This window comes from Eptatretus burgeri, chromosome 4 (genome assembly GCF_056783735.1).
Source record: "Eptatretus burgeri isolate ZD-2024b chromosome 4, Ebu_testis_v1, whole genome shotgun sequence".
Classification (NCBI taxonomy): Eukaryota; Metazoa; Chordata; class Myxini; order Myxiniformes; family Myxinidae; genus Eptatretus; species Eptatretus burgeri.
The window spans coordinates 131,087,195-131,104,248 of record NC_140964.1 but is presented as its reverse complement, the minus strand read 5'-3'; the positions used below and the strand labels follow the sequence as shown (position 1 = coordinate 131,104,248).

Below are 17,054 nucleotides of genomic sequence, written 5' to 3'. Positions count from 1 at the left end.
GAACCAAGCCCACTTAAAGCCTGAATAATGTGTTTCTCCTTCTCATTCTTCCTACTTTTACCAGAAAGACTAACACGATAATTAAGAGTGTCCAGCAGATCAATATATACTCTATCATCATTATTTTTCTTATCCAATGGTTTATCAAAATACTTTGATTCATCCCTCACAGTTGAAGCTTGTCTTCCATCTTTTGTGAGAAGAAACATTAATCTCGGAGTTAGTTTAACAGGGGGTTGAGCAGACCCCAAGAACCGTAATTCATCATTAAATATCAAACCTTTTGTTGAACAAGATGAAATATTGCTGGTTGTTCTGTTGGAATGAGTCCTGCTTTGGTTTTTGATTCCGCTGAATATTCATTGTTTTGAAGAGCATTCACAATATAATCAAGGGGGTGAGTAATCGCTACTAGTTGTTGAAATAATCCTTCATCATCATATTCTAATTCTCCAATATGCTCTATTTCATCCTCCATCATTTGACTGAAATCTTTTAACATTTGAAGTTTTTTAGGAATACATTCTATTGTGGGAACTGTGGAAACATCCACAATTTTTTCTTGGGAAGTTTTTAAAAGTGGTATAAAAAATTTCTCTTGTTTTCTTTCAAATGCTTCCTCACCCGTTAGTTTCTGTCTGCGTTTCTTCTTTCTGGCTTCCTGTTGTTTTACCACTTTTGAAACAAACTCTTGATAAACCTTGAATCTTCTTGCTCTTTCTTTCACATCCATTTATTTATTGTAAAATATCATTTAATGAATTGTAAAGATCAACAGGGAAATTCTCCTTTTGTTCATCATCCAAGTCGATGTGTTCAAATAAATCCTTTTCTTTAAATATTTCATCAAATTCTTTATTAACATTCATACGAGTTGTAATTTCTTCTTCACTAATACTTGTATCTCTGCTTTTCATACGTTTGCGTTGAGTTTCTTCATCAACATCAAAACTGAATGATAAAATCTTCACCCCGCTCAGATGTTTAATAATTTGTCTCGTTCCTTCAGGATTAGTTTCTAATATCCCAAGACCACCAGATTTTGGTTTCTTTAACTCACTCTTACAATGTGAATATTTTGTTGTACCAAGAGAAACCTCCTCAAATATTTGACCTTCGTTCCTCAATCGCATATGTTCCTCCACTGAAATATAGTGATAATCTTCACCTTTTACTTCTCCAGGTCTTATTGCTCCAGTTGTTGTTGATACAATGCGTATCATGGGGTGTTTTTTTTCAAAGTAAATTTACAATATTCTCATTTGTAGTAAACAAAAACCTTAATTTATGAAAGTTTTTTCCAAAAGCAAATTTACCCACAAGATTTATAATCATAGTTGTCATTTATATATGTAATTGTTTATAAAACAAAAAATAGATCCCTTAATATCTAATCTTGTTTCACAACAATATATTTATATTTTTCAGTCATGTGCTTCATGTAATCCCCAAATTATTTTGTAATGCATAATGCAGAACAATAATCTGTCCAAAAATCTTGAAAACAATTTAATTTGACTTGAATAAAATAAAAGTATTAGCAATGTTTCTGATGGAACGACGAGGAAGTTGAAAGTACGATTGACCAAGATAAATGCAATTACACGAACAATGTCTCCCTCTCGTGTGGTAGCTGTCCATTACAGTTTGGTTTCTCTCATTAACACAATCATCAAAGATAACGAGGTTCTTTTTTGAGTTATCCAAATCTTTGGGAGATGGTATATCATCCGTATTATCATTCAAAATACAAGTTATCGGTTTTGATTTCTTTTTACATCTCTGTGTATCACAAAATAGAGAAACCTGATGTTGAAAAAGTTATTAAAAAGACATTAAAAGAAATGAAAACTTTAAAGTTTTATTTGGGAGTTAAAATGAATCTGAAAAGACAAGATGAAGAAGAAACTCCTTATATGAGAACAGATCTTCATTTTATAACATCATTTCAAGATTTTCTGAATGGTGGGGTTTATGAAGTACTATCAACACAAGAGGAGGATGTTGATAATACAGTGGTAGGAAGTGGATTTAATATTTTAAAAAATCATCTTTTTAGATATTCACATTCTAAAATCAAACTCTCTTAAAGCTTCTTCTTATAATGAATTACCAAAAGAAATAAAACTAAAGAAGGCAGTTGTTAATATGAAGAACAATGATAAAAAATGTTTTCTCTGGTCTGTTCTTCCTCACTTACATCCACCAAATTGTAATTCAGAAAGAGTAAAACAACATATGAAATATGAGAATACCTTGAACATTAAAGATTTTGAATTCCCAATGCCACTAACAGATATTCCTAAATTTGAGAAAAGAATAATCTTTCTATTAATGTACATGGATTTATGGATACAAACAAAGTTCAAATATTAAAAAATTCAAACTACGATAAAAATGAAGAAACACACATTGATCTTTTATATTTTAGTGTTGGAAAGAATTCACATTATACATACATCAATAATTTCTCAAGATTAATCTCTTCTCAGGTATTCAGAACAGCAAACAAAATATATCCTTCTAAGCGATGTCTTAATTCATTTCATACAAAAGAACGATTACAACAACATTCAAAATATTTTAATGATCATAAATCAGCTGGAATAACAATGCCTAAACCTGGTGAAAAGATTTCTTTTGAAGATTATAATAAATCTATCATGCACCCATTAGTTATATACGCTGATTTGGAATGTATCCTTAAAAAGATAAATACTGCTTCTCCTCATCCAAAAGAATCAGAAACAAATAAATATCAAAAACATATTCCTTGTGGTTTCTCTGATTATATCAATTCATCTGTTGGAGAAAAGTATAATAAACTTGAACATTATAGTGGAAAAAAAGCTTCCCAAGAGTTTGTAAAACGATTAGAAAAGGATTGTAGAAGACTCACTAAATTAATGAAAGAAACAAATGAACCGATGAAATTAACCGAAGAAGAAAATTTAGAATTTCGAAAGAACAATATCTGTCATATTTGTGAGGAGGAAATTGAGGGAGAGGTCAAAGTTAGGGATCATTGTCATCTTAAAGGTAAATTTAGAGGTCCCGCTCATTCCTGTTGTAATCTTAATTATAAACTTCCTTCTTTTATTCCAGTCTTTCTTCACAACTGCACCAACTATGATACTCATCTATTTATAAATGAACTTTCAAAAACACCAGGGAATATTTCTGCCATAACAAACACAAGTCAAAAGTAGTGTTACAGTTGTGGAAATTCACAGAACACCAAACAGGTCCTGAGATCAGTTATGTCGATAAGTACGTGTTCAGGTTAGATTTCCCCACCGATGTTTAGCGGGAATTTATTCGGAGCCTGGTGTTGGCGCAGTGGTTAGGGCAGCGGCTTGGGATCCAAGAGGTCCTGAGTTCAAGCCCCGTTGAGCCACTGAATTAATACACCAGGGGGTTGACTCAGCCTGTCATCCTTCCGAGGTCGGCGAAATGAGTACCAGTATACTGGGCCGGTGTATACCCCGGTTAAAATAGGTGTACCATATCCCTGTGTCATAAGACGCGACCAGGGTTGTGTCAGGAAGGGCATCCGGCGTAAAACATGTGCCAAATCACTATGCGGATCATAATGGATGATCCGCTGTGGCGACCCCTAACGGGAGCAGCCGAAAGAAGAAGAAGAAGAGAGAAGTTTAGCGGGAATTTATTTGTATGCAGGGCTGTGATCTTTGAGGTCGTATTATTCTTTGTAACAGTAACAGCAGACAACAACCCCCATCCCCCAACGAATAACATCTCCACCAGCCAACGCGGTGGATTCCGAACCCTTCAAAAATTGACAAGAACGAAAGCGAATGCGGCGGGAGCGGCAAGGGAAAGGCCCCGATTGAGCAAGAAAACGCGCTTCTTCTGGAGGTTTCCCTGGCCCGCTGGAAAAAGAGAGGGGGCGGGGGCTCCGTGGAGGTATAAAAAGAGGAGGCGCTGGCATGACGGGAGGAAGGTTTGAGAGACAGATTTGTGGTGTGGTGGAAGGATTTGGAGGCGCTGAGAGAATAGAGGTCGGAGGAATCTTGAGGAAGGTGGTCATGAGGAAGTTCGTCGTGGGAAGGAGAGAGAACGTTGGTGGAGGAGGGATCGTTGTGGAGGGGTTGTTGAGAGAGAGATGGAGAGAGAGAGAGAGAGAGAGAGAGAGAGAGAGAGAGAGAGAGAGAGAGAGAGAGAGAGAGAGAGAGAGAGAGAGAGAGAGAGAGAGAGAGAGAGAGAGAGAGAGAGAGAGAGAGAGAGAGAGAGAGAGAGAGAGAGTGAGAGAGAGAGAGAGTGAGAGAGAGAGAGAGAGAGAGAGAGAGTGAGAGAGAGAGAGAGTGAGAGAGAGAGAGAGAGAGAGAGTGAGAGTCGCTGTCGAGTTGTGAGGAGACGCTGGCGGTGGAATATGGGGTCTGGTGGAGGACGGAGCCCCGAGGGACCACCACACGGTCGTTTTTTTTCTTTTCTTTTCTGGGTTTTTGTGTGAGAGATGTTGCGCCGTGTCCTTAAGTAAAATTGTTTTCGTGCCTGTAAATACTTGCATTTCATATAGATACTGGCTGTAGGGTTTTTACTCATGTCCAATCTCCCTCCCCCCATTGATTGCTGATGTGCCTGTGTTAATAAATGCGCTTGATAAAAGGTTCACCTGTTCGTTGCGTCCCTTCCTTGTTTGAGCTGCCATTATTGCATACGGAATATTAGCTGGTTGTTAATACCGATAAACTGATCGGTACCAACGGGGCTGCGCGATAATACACCGCTCAGTATTCGCAGAATGGAGCGAGCTGCTTGGGTGGCTCGTTTCCAAGCAGGTCCCATTGAGGTACAACCTCTCGGTAGTCTGCCCGCTCGAATAATTGGGTAAATAGACAATTTGGCGATCGGACCCTGTAACGCGAGGGTTGGGTACGGACAAGGTTGTGCTGTGCTTGGAAACGCACCCGTAGCTGGATTCCGGCGTTGATCTGGAAAGCTGCGACTGGATTGCCATGGTCGGTGGGCGCGCGGCCATGATTCAGCGAAAAGCGGCCGCCCACATGCCAGGGTGGCGGAAATCCTCAACAGTATATTTCATTGACAAAAATGATATTCACAAAACCTTTAACTCGTATTAGGTTTCGAGATTATTACAAGTTTATGGGAACACAACTAGCCTACCCAGCATCAAATCTAAGCTCCACGGGCTCTTTTCCAAATCTCAATTCATTCTTTCCAAAAGAGGTCTTCGGGAAGAGGTCCTGCGCCCGTGCCTTGGCGAGCGGCCCTGTCACGAAGGCACGGACGGGAGACGCGCCAGCGCCCGTTGCGAGGTGGACCTCTGCGTCCGGACAGGGAGTGCCGGAGAGGGTTCGCCGGCTGCGAGAGAGGTCGTGGCCAGGCGCGACCACACTAACGGTCGTGGGAGAGGGACTCACCAGCCATAAAAGGGAAGTCGCGATTTCTTTTTCTTTTCTTTGAGGTTTTTGTGCAAATGTCTGTGGGTGGCGCCAGTCTGGCTCAAGTAGTATTGTTGTTAGTGTTGCTGTGTGTATGCGTATTCGGTTGTAGTTCTGCATCGTTTCTTTTGTTACATTTGCTTTTTGTGCATAATTGTTTTAACTGTTATCGGTTCATTTTTGACTGTATGGCTGTACATACATGCTTGTCTGTGTGTGTGAATAAAAATGCTTGCTTATTGAACTGTTCCCGCTCTGCTTCGTCCCTTTTCCTTTTTTATTGACCCTCCATCTTCAATCACAGAAAGGGGTTTGTAGTGGGTGCAACATCCCGGTAATTAATCGGAACCGTCAAGGCCGACGATAACACCGCTCAGTTATCAGTGTAGCACGGAACGGACCGCTTAAGCGGTTCGTGTCCGGAGTCGGCCTGTGGCATGGTACGATCGCCCGGTCGACCATTCGCGCAGGTACTTTGGTAGATCGAATTTGGTGAGCAACCCTATCCTGCGCAGATGGGCAATTGGCACGATCGTGGTGAGGTTAAACCCCCACCCGTGACTAGCTCCCGGCGTTGTTCCGAGAGGGTCATGACTGAATTGTCCGTCCAGTGGGCGACGTGCCGCGATTCGAGTTACGTGGCCGTCCGCATGCCGTCGGGCGCGAATTCGCAACACTGGTGTCAGGAGTGGGATACATACCCATCCCCCTCCTCGCAACACTGGTGTCAGAGAGCGGGAAACAAACTCTCCGGTCTCCAAGCTAAATTTACGGGAAACGGTTCAGGGGTGAGAGGAGCGACCCCCGATTCCCTCCAAATTACGAGCAATTAAAATTAACCCCTTACGAGAAATAAGATGTTTCAAAGTTTCAAAGTTTTGAAAGTTTCAAGTTTTGAAAGTTACGAGTTTCAAAGCGAGCGGGAGCCGGGGGTATTAGAGATGGATGTAGAATGTGTAGAATCCATGGTCCAGGACAGAAACCCCGAGCAGGAAATGTTTGTGATACAGGAACAATTTCCCCCCCAACCGGACCCAGAGCTCGAAATGGGTGCGGTGGCCGCGGCTTTCGACACCCCCTCCCCTCCTCCATTCAGGTCCTCCCCGGGTCCCTGGCGTATCCATGCCTAATGATGGCGAAGCGACTGCCACAGACCCACTTAACATGGGCCAGGTAAACATGATTTTACAAGCGATAAGCGGAATGGAAAACAAAATGAATGCGAAAATGGATGGAAACGCACTCCACATGGAAGGAATAAATAACGAAATGAAAATAAATGCGCAACAATTGAAGGATGAAATGAAAAACGGAATGAAAGAAGAAATGAAAAAAATGCGGGGTGAGATGCAGAACATGGGCCGAAGCCTGCAGGCGGGCACGGCGAGAATGTTGGCAATAACAGGGGAGCTCAAAATGGCGACGCCACGTGTGGGAGCGAACGAGCTGGCAGGGAGTGCAACGGTTGTCAGGCCCGCAAGGGAGGCAGGTGAGGAGAAAATAATTTGGGGGACGTGTTGGGCGAGAAGTGTAAAGGTGACGAAAAAAGTGACGGTGACCGAGAGGGAAAAATTAAATGGGGTGACCAAAACGTGTGAGACGAGACACGAGGTGATGACGGAAAGAAGAAAAGAAATAATAGTTGAGACAAGGGAGATAACAAGGGAAGAGACGGAAATAACAGAGACGCGGGAGATGGGAATGATAGAGGGAAGACTACACGATCCAGACGGGGTTAAAGACGAGCAAACACACAGAGGTTGTGGAGGACCATGAGGGGGAGCTCGCGGAATGTGTCGTGACCCGGTGCGAGCAGCTGGATAGCCTCCTCTAGGAACGAGGGGAGGGAGTATTCCCCCTTGAGGCGACTCACGACCAGGCGGGTTTGGTCGTGCTTTACGAGGTCGAGGGGAGGAGTGCTGCGAACGGGTGCACGCCGACCTTGGGGGGTATAGAGGCCCCAGAACCCCTTGTGATGGCACTGATCCCCAGTATGGTTGTCCCGGTGTGTGTGGTGCAAGGTGTGAGTGCGCCCCCGTGTGTGGAAGCGACCCCGTGTGTGAGTGGTGTGGTGGCAAGTGTGCCGAGGTGCGTGCTTCCCAGCACGCCGTGTGTGGATGAGGCACCGCGTGTGAGTGTCACCGCGTGTGCGAGTGCAAGGGAGACCATGTGTGTGAGAGAGCGGTATGTGAGGGAGATGACGGTCGGCATGCGGGAGCACGCAGCCGCGTCTCCTGGTGTGAATGTAATGGAGTGGAGAGTGAGCGTCGTAACACGCAGGTGTGCGTGGGTTGGATGGCGATGGAGACGACGGCGACAGATAGACAAAGGCCGAATAGCGGCCGTAGCTATTTTGGGGACCGTGCCGGGTTTACACGGCGGCGAGCGCGAGGTTCGTGCTGTGCAACCCACGAGGCCGCCACGTGCTCGCTTGCGGGAGTGAAGCCCGGTCCGGAAACGAGCGCGGTGAATGTTGCCGATCCTGCGACGGACAAAGTTTAGGCAGGATTTCGGATTTGGACCGGACGGGTTCTCCACTCGGGCGTGTGTGTTAAGCTCCAACGGGCAGAGCACATGTGTTCGCGTGGGGAACTCCTCGAAGCAAGAGAATGGTTTTTTATGCGCCGGATGACGTCAAGGCTGCGTGTATGGTTGAAATCCGGCAGGAGGGTGAATCCCTGCCGGATGGTACCATCCAAGAGGGACGAGCGACGCAAACAGCTGCCATGACGTCACGCCGCAGGTGCGCAGCTGCGAATTGCCGCGCTGGTGCGCAGGTTGCGAGTTGTCGCGCTGGTGCGCAGGTTGCGAGTTGCCGCGCTGGTGCTGCGCAATTAAAAACAAAAAACAAAAAAGCAAGCCTCGGTTTCGGGTGAACAGGATTCCTTGGGCAGGGGTGGAAGATCCCTTGGTCCCGGGCACAGGAACGAACTAGTTAGGGGGAAGGGTTAGCTTAGCTAGACCGGCTCCATGGGGCAGGGGTAAGTCCTCATGGGGCCCGTGGAATGGATTAGTTAGAGGGATCCAGTGCAGATTTAAGTAGGAAATTATTTATGGGATTATTTGGAGACAGGGACAGACTACGGATGTGTAGAGGGGACGTAGTTTAGCTACGTAGTGTTAAATGGAACGTGCTATAGTGTAAGGGATGATGTGGGAGCACGAGTGAGTTAGGGGAGGGAGTTAGAAGGATGGCAGAGTTCAGCGGTGTGTGTGTTGAAGAGTTGGTGAGTTGAGTGGAAACATGTGCTTGGTGAGTGAGTGAGGCCAGCGGGTCTGAGTGAATGGAGCGAATGGGGAATGCATGGTGCGATGAGTGATTGGGGGGAGGAGTGAGTCCCGCCCAAGGGACCCCAGGGTCAGTGTAGAGTGAGTTAGGGGGTTAGTTAAATTGGAAAATGGAGGTCGTTTTGTTGTTGATGGGGAAGTAAGCTCAAAACCCGTTTGGAGGGGTGCAGGAGCCCTGTTGACGGGCTGCGAGCGTGGCTGCGAAAGGTGAGTATCGCTGAGTGGGTACCCTGGGCACCGGGCTAGTCGGCCGTGGTAGGCCAAGGGCCCATGGGGGGCCGGGATAGCGTAGTGGGCACCTTGTTAAACTTATTGATGACACCACTGACCCATTTGCCACAGAAATGCGTTATCATTACTACTGTTGGATGCAGAACTTTACAAATTAAGTAATCATTGATGCTGGACGATTACACCTCCACGGTGTCCATATCATTGAGGCACAGCAGATGTTCTATGATTATGTTCGTGAGGTAATCTTTCAGGAACTGTAGCTCAGGACTGTAGAAGGGCTCCTCAACGTGTATAAAAAAAAAAATCACTGCAAACTTTGGGTTCAACACATCAGGTGCAAGGTCAAGCTACATCAAGGAACTCCTCATTAAGGAATTTGGTGCTGGCATAGGGTTTCATACAAGACAGCAGAAGAATATGAGTGAGCTGGTGTATGACACTTCAGCAGGTGGCACATACATTGAAGCTGCTATATTTTCCTGGAGAGTCAGTGATGAGCAACTGGTCATGAATGTAGCAGGCTGCCTCCAACATCACATAAAATGCATCAAGACCATATCATGGCTCCCATACATTACTGAACTTAAGGAGAAGGAAGACCTCAGTGAGCTTCTAATAAAGCCAATTGTGTGGATGAAACACCCAGGGAAAAAAACCATTGAATATACTCCGAATGAATGTGCATTTGCATCAATGCAAACCAGTTATGTGACTGGGAAGCAAACAACGTTCAAGGCAAATCTGGCAGTTACATTTCATGGCCTTGCATTGAGCAAAGAATTGGTGAATGCTATGCACAAATATGGAATTGGCATAAGCTACAATGAGGTCCTACTCCATGATTTCTGGGCAGTACATGACCTGCAACTGTGTCAAATTTGTCCATACAAAATTGCTGTGGGAAGACCTGCAATTGCCATTGTTGACAATGATGACTTCAAGAATGATACCCTCACAGGTGCTTGTCAAGCACATCGGATAAATGTCATGTATGTTCAACCGACAACACTTGAAGTCAAACAAAGCAACATGGGGAACCGAATCACCAATCCCAATGAATTGTCACATACCCTTAAAGATATAGGATCTGATATGCAGTTTGTCACTCCATACAAGACATTGAAACATTGTGAACCACCCCTGAGAGAGAAACCACATGCAGATATTCCACAAACTACATTGGCACAGAGGAAACGTGGAGTCATTCATGCATGAGCTCGTGCAAAAAGCAATGGTTCTCGTACAACAGTTGAACAACCACAAATTCCAAGCTTTGCAGCGTTTCATGCCAGCATCTCCAAGCCAGTTGAGAAGAGTAAAGCATACTATCACATGACATATCCAGATCCCCCAAACAAGACTGTGTTGAATGATGTGATGTGTAAACTCGCAATTGCCATTGAGGAGAAGAACATGCCATTTGCACTCTTGGTTGGTGATCAGCCAGTTTATGTTCATCTAGTGGATCTCAAGTCTGAGAATGCAACCAACTTTGGCAAAATCCTTCCTTTTATGGGGCCATTCCATATTCAGTTATCATTCATATATGCTATCTACAAGCATTTCAAAGGTTCAGGACTCTCAGATGTTTTGGTTGCAGCTGGAGTTATTGCAGCTGGTTCGGTTGATCAGGCTCTTAGGGGAAAACACTACAAACGTGCCATTTGCTGTTTACGCCTCATGTATGAGGCACTAATTCATCGGCTACTAAAAAGGCATTTGCATGACTCAATGCTGTCTGAAAATGCACACAGTCAATTGGATCAGCTACGAGCTCCATTGGCCTCTTCTGAGACTGATCTGGCAACTTGTCATGCTCAGATGGAGGCAGACCAAGATCTGGATATGTTCATCAATGAAATTTTCCAGCATTATGAGCAGTCTGACATGGCCAAATACTGGATCAGTTTCCTGGAAATGGTAGAGGTACTGATGATGAACATCCACTCACTAAGAAGTCGTAATTGGGAAGAGTTTAAGTCATCACTTCGTCAGATGCTCCCCTGGCTGCAAATCTATGACAATGACAAGTATGGTCGGTGGTTTCCTGGCTTTTGGTCAATGCTTTGTCCATTGCCTACAGAGCAGGAGGAGTTCTTGGCAAGTGGTATGTTTGCCCAGTCAATGTCTGGTAATCCCTACTCAGCCCGAGCTATGGATATCTAGATTGAGACCACAATGAACAAAGACTCCAAGATGAATTCTGGCTGGAAGTCAATCTTGAAGAATGAGAAGCAGTTGTTGGCAAACACACGGAACGTCAACAACATCCTTCGAGTGAGAACATGTGTACAAAATGACACTAAACAGGCATCAACTACCAGGAAGCATGCCAAGTGTACCCCAACTCGTATGAAATCTGATGAACAAGCTATTCAAGATTTGAATACATGTTTTGAGGAGTTTGAATGTGACCCCTTTGATCTCGCTAATCCAACTCTCCATACTCTGCAATCTGGTATTGCAGCTCCAGAACACCTAGTAGCTGACCTTCAATCAGCCTTAAATGATGGAGAGGAAAAGCTGAAAGGTCCCATGACACTCAAAACTTTCTGGTTATTTATATATTAACATGACCTTCCGAGTGAAGAAATCACCCATGGTTCTTTTTTTAAATAAAAAATGGGATAATTTGACCAATATTTCGAACATTTCTGGTGCTCTTCACAACTTGCTATGCCCCGCCCATTAAAAAAGTTGACTTCAGCGAACCGCAGCATTGACATCATCTGCAGAAACTCGCACAGAGTGGATCGACTCGAGATGTCGCGCACTGTATAAAGTACGTACAAATGCAATGTGCACATGTGTTTGCTATCTCACTGATCGTCTTAATTCCTGTGATTGTTTCGCGGAAAAGAAATTCTGCTTCTGAGCCGTGTTTGCACAACAATTACGAGGCAATTATTTATCCCGTTACTACCTTGTCGTAGTCATGTACAAATCCAATACATGTATGCACAATAAAGGGCTATACCATATCCACAAAATAGTAAATGTGACTGTTGAAACTTTCCATTTAAAAATAAACTTACAGGGACATACAAGTAAAATACCAAAGATTAATATTGCATCATTTCAAGGCGCAAGGAGATAATTTTAAAATCAAACAATGTGAAAAACCTGCACTCACATTTTGCAGCTTATTGAATTGTTTGTTGAAAACAGCCTGCTGGGATAGGTACGATTCCACATACATGCAAGCCAGGTATGGCTGCACTCGATATACATGTGTTTATTCTAAAGTGAAGGTACTGCTTCCATTGGCATGCTATTCATTAACATTTAGCCAAAATGCTGTAATAAATGAACAGGAAAAAATATGTTGGCACAACTATGAAAGACAAATTTATCTGTCCTATTACACGGCCTCATCGCCTCGGGACTCTTACGCATTGACTTATACATTGTGTGCATGCTAATACAAGTTACTAGTCAATTCTAGAGTCTTGACTCGTCTGATAAATCCGTCGTTCATCCGACCAGTCCGATAAATGTGATGTGCTGTCGCTTTATTTGATTATTATCTTTTCTTCATTGTTTTCTACTGATGCTGCATGATGACAGTTGGAATAAAATAAATAAAAATGCAACAGAACGTCAGATTTATCAGACTACTCCAGACAATTGTGTCGCAAGGTGTGTTCTGCACACAAGTTTTCATTGTATCCGGACAGCGGACATAAAACATCGAACATAGACAAAAAATATCCGGACAAAAAACGATTGCTTCGTTTTTTGCGCGGAGAGACATGGCCGATGACTTGTGGATCGGTGGTGGGAGGGGGAGAATCACCACTGGAAGAGGGACAGATTTTCATCCAACTTTTCTAGATCAATTTTTTGTGTACATGACGAATATGAAAGATGATCAGCCAGGTTCGGGGGCGTTTCCGAGATATTGCGGGTCAAATGTCAACCGGGGTCAAATTTAGCCAATTATGAGTTTTTACGATAAAACTGATTCTGAAAGCTAAAATGCAGTATTTTTATGACTCGTTTATGCTTTCAAGTGTCTCATCTTTATAAAAAAAACACAACTCATCTTTTTATGGGTGACCTTAACTCAAAGGTCAAAGGTCAACAAATAACAACCGATGCAAAAACTGATATGATGCTAACACCGAGATAACTTGGTTGCTCAAAATAGTAATCATCTAATGTTTCATCTAAGCTAAACTAGAGGTGTGGGCTGTCCTACGTCCATTCTTTCTGCCCCACCATTGTAGCGTGCAACAAAGGCACCCACTTGCCCCCAAAAGTTTTTTTAAAATTTAGTTTTTTTTCTATTTAAATTTCATCATCATATGTAATTTCTAACCACTATAGTAATAAAAATTCATGCATTGTCTATTGATTTTTATTCAGACATTGCCTTAAAAAATATATATCACACATTTTTCTTTAAAATATCTGAAAATCTTTTTCTTAACGCATAAATGCCTTTTTGTCTGAACTACCCCTGCTCCTCATAGATTCTAGATGAAACATTAAGATGCTTTTGTATATAATACCCCTAAAACATGTTTCAATCAGGTACAGTCAGATGAATCAACAGTTATTACATTTAAGAAATCTTGCTATAGACAGTGGAAGTAGTATACCTACGTCACTGGATACAATCACCAAATATAGATGTTAGTCGGACAATTCATCACAATCACTGTCTTCACTGTAGTCTGATAACTCGTCTTCACTATCTTCATCAGAAATATTACATAGAAGTTCCACAACATCCACAGGATATGGTATATCAACCCAATGGATTGATAAATCTTCAGTCCACCCATGGTTTACTGGAGTGTCCAAGAATTGCTGGGGTCTGTGAGCCAGACGTCACATCCTGGCTACATAGTTACTTTGAGCTGAATGCAATGCCAGTGCTGACTCACATGGGGGTAATGCACACAGATCAGCTACCTTGCCGTCCCGAAATCGATTCCAGAAAATAGTATATCTGGCTTCATTAATACGTTTGCATCTCCTTTGATTGTAGATTGCACAAGTACATATTTGAAGTCCATCAAACACTACGCTGGAAAGTTGTTGCTCGTTACCCAGTTCTGCGATTACTTTCTGGATATTTTCATCATCTTTTGTCAGTGTCCACCAAGTTCTCTTCCCTTTTCGGAAAAATGAAGAAACTTAGTCATTTCCCGAAAAGGCATGGATACCAAGCAATGCACGTTTCTGGAGTTCAGCGAGTTGACATTGACTCAGATCAAGGAATCGCCGACTTTTGCCACTCCTGTGATGTATGATGATCTTTAAATTTTCATGTTCGTTGGCCAGTAAAATGATTGGAATGTCTGTATCCCCAGAACTTGAACGCACTACACAGACCGTGGGACCACCAGAGTTTTCATCGAGTGCATGTTGGGTGAGGTAGCAGATTTTTGTATCAAGCTCTACGTGGTCAGTAGCCAGGGCTGGTATTTCCTCTGAGCAGTGTGACGTTATCTTCATGCAAAGATTCCCCCTTGCAGAGTACACAACTCGGTCTCCAATGAGACTTTCCTCTTCACAGAGAACCTGTTCAATCAGCTCCATCATTCTCTCTTTGTTCCCTCCACTGCACATAAACTGTCCAAATGCAGCTGGAATTCTGATATCAGGTGTGTGCAGAATGTACTCATCTGACTGCCCTCTTGCAGTTTGTTCAGATTGTTTTATGGAATGCACATTGTATGTGTCACACGCGAAATATACCACTTTGTAACGTGTGGGAATGTCAGCCATAATTCTCCTGGCTAACAACCGAAACGTATCTGGTACATTCACCAACAAACGTAAATACACAATAAGGTCAATCACGTAAACTGCATTTTCTGGGACATCATAGGCTGTATTCGGTAAATTCAGTGATGTGAGTGCAGTTTCCATCATCTTACTTTTTGGTGTTGTCCGACGACTGCCATCTGCTGTCGCAAGAGGTAGAGGTACCGTTGCTAAAGGATACTTCAATGCTTTATCCAAATCGTCGGACAAGTTTTCTTTACATGACTTTGCTGCCAGTAATCCAAGGATATATCTCTGTACTGTTACATCTTTGGTCTTTCTTGCTGCATATTTTACTGTTGTCTTCTTCAGGTTGTCTTGAAAGCTTCTCCGTGGAACTCTTGATATCGGATTAAAAAAGCGTGTGGTTTCACCATTCTTTTCAGTATCGAGTCGGGAGTTGAACGCATTGTAGAGTTCTCTTCCTCGTTGTTGTGTTGACAAAAGGTGGACAGCGACATCATCCGGTAATGGTTTGCCTGAAACTATGTTGAACAGTTTGTTAGGATCAATTTCATGTGAGAAAATAAATGCCGCAAGGTCTCACATTACAGTTTCAGCTGAACCGTGCAAAAAAAGGAATTTCGTTCTGGGGATGACAAGAGAAAAAATATATTAGTAACAATAAATTTAAAGTTACATAACTTTCCGATAAATTACTGCAGCGCCTTGTAAGTTAATAACAAAAAAAACACGTTGTTGTAGTGGAAAGATGGGAGCAAATTGGCGGCATATTATCGAAAAGTAGAATAAGATATTGGCTTTAAGCCTGTACAGCATCGGCATAGTAACAGCCGATGATAGTAAAAAGTTGCTTCAGGGGCCCCTCTGGCATTGGGGACCCGAAAGCTTTAGCTTCATTAGTTTCATACTAGATACTCCACTGGCTGCAAAAGATGGAAATTACTCATTGTCATTTTCATCAATTTATTCTTTTCAGTTTAAAGCGTTTTTTACACAGACTTCAGGCTATTTTACCAGTTTGAAATTGTTTGCAATTTAAAAAAAAACAATATTTTTTGAAAACGTTATGGGGGCTCGGAGGTGCCCCTGGGGGACCCCACAAGGACACATGGGTGGGAAAATGGGCAGGGGTGCCCGTTCTTCTATTTTAGCTTAGATGAAACATTGATCACAATTTTCAGCAACATAGACCAGTTTTAGGAATCTTATCTGTTTTTTTCATGGTTGTTATTTGTTGACCTTTGAACTTCGAGTTAAGGTCAGCCCTAAAATGATTTGATTTTCTGTTTTGCTAAAGATTAGACACTTGAAAGTAGAAACGAGCCATAAATACAGAGTATTTTAGCTTTCAGAATCAGTTTTATAGTAAAAACTCATAATTGCCTAAATTTGACCACGGTTGACATTTGACCCGCAATATCTCGGAAAAGCCCCCGAACCTGGCTGATCACCTTTCATATTTTTAATCTACACAAAAAACTGGTCAAGAAAAGTTGGATGAAAATTTGTCCCTCTTCCGGTGGTGATTCACCCTTCCTACCACCCGACTATGAGCTGGCCTTGCTTGTGATTCATTCGCCGAGGAGAAACATGTCTGCTGCAACACCAACCACGGAAGATCGTGAGAAGGGGGACGAGACCAAATATTTATGGACAGAATATGCTGAAAAGATAGTCAAGATTGTGTTGTCAAGGCACTCCTCTGCAGAGACCATCATGTGTGTCAATGACCCATACTGTTTGTCTTACAGCATCAAATACTGAACGACAACAACGAACAATGGCACAAGGCACAGAACCCAATGTTTTCATGAAGTTTGCTGATTCCTTTCCATCACTCACAGAGTTCAAGACCATTATGTGTGGAGAATGTAACAAGCAGCGACTGCAAAACTTCCTCAAGGATGCATTTTCTAAAGTCTCTCAGCAAGTCCCACAAATTCTAATCTATTGTGTGGGAAACAGATGCACTAACCTAAAAACTGGTGAGGAGGTTTGTCACTTCAAGTGTGAACAGTCTGAAGCAGACACAGCAATGTTCACCATATATGGGGCACTGAGAGATGCTGGCTACACAGAGGCCATCATGATAGACAGTGAAGATACTGATGTGAAACGTATGCAGCCTGTACATACACATAATACAGATGGTCTTCCATGTATCAACGAGAGGGGGAGCACTTGGTAGATTGCAAAACCTCCGCCGCCAATACTGCGAGGTCACTCAAGTGAACCTGATATCCTATTCATTCAATTTGACGTCAACAGTGCTCACAGAGTTATAGTTTGCAACTCTCCCTTTTACTTTTAACTTTTACATACTCAATTCATTCATCATAACTAGATTCCTTGAGACAGAAATTG

General features: G+C 42.9%; 1 protein-coding gene across 1 annotated transcript in view; it reads right to left on the bottom strand.

Moving 5' to 3' along the window:
- The window catches only part of LOC147029127 (uncharacterized), a 90,354-nt gene that overhangs the window by 50,948 nt on the left and 22,352 nt on the right, over positions 1 to 17,054 (bottom strand). The window contains exons 6-7 of the mRNA XM_085876581.1: positions 14,123 to 15,211; positions 9,408 to 9,469 (exon numbers count right to left, since the gene is read on the bottom strand). Of these exons, the coding sequence (XP_085732707.1) occupies positions 9,408 to 9,469; positions 14,123 to 15,211 (1,151 nt within the window). The remainder of the gene's footprint in view (positions 1 to 9,407; positions 9,470 to 14,122; positions 15,212 to 17,054) is intronic.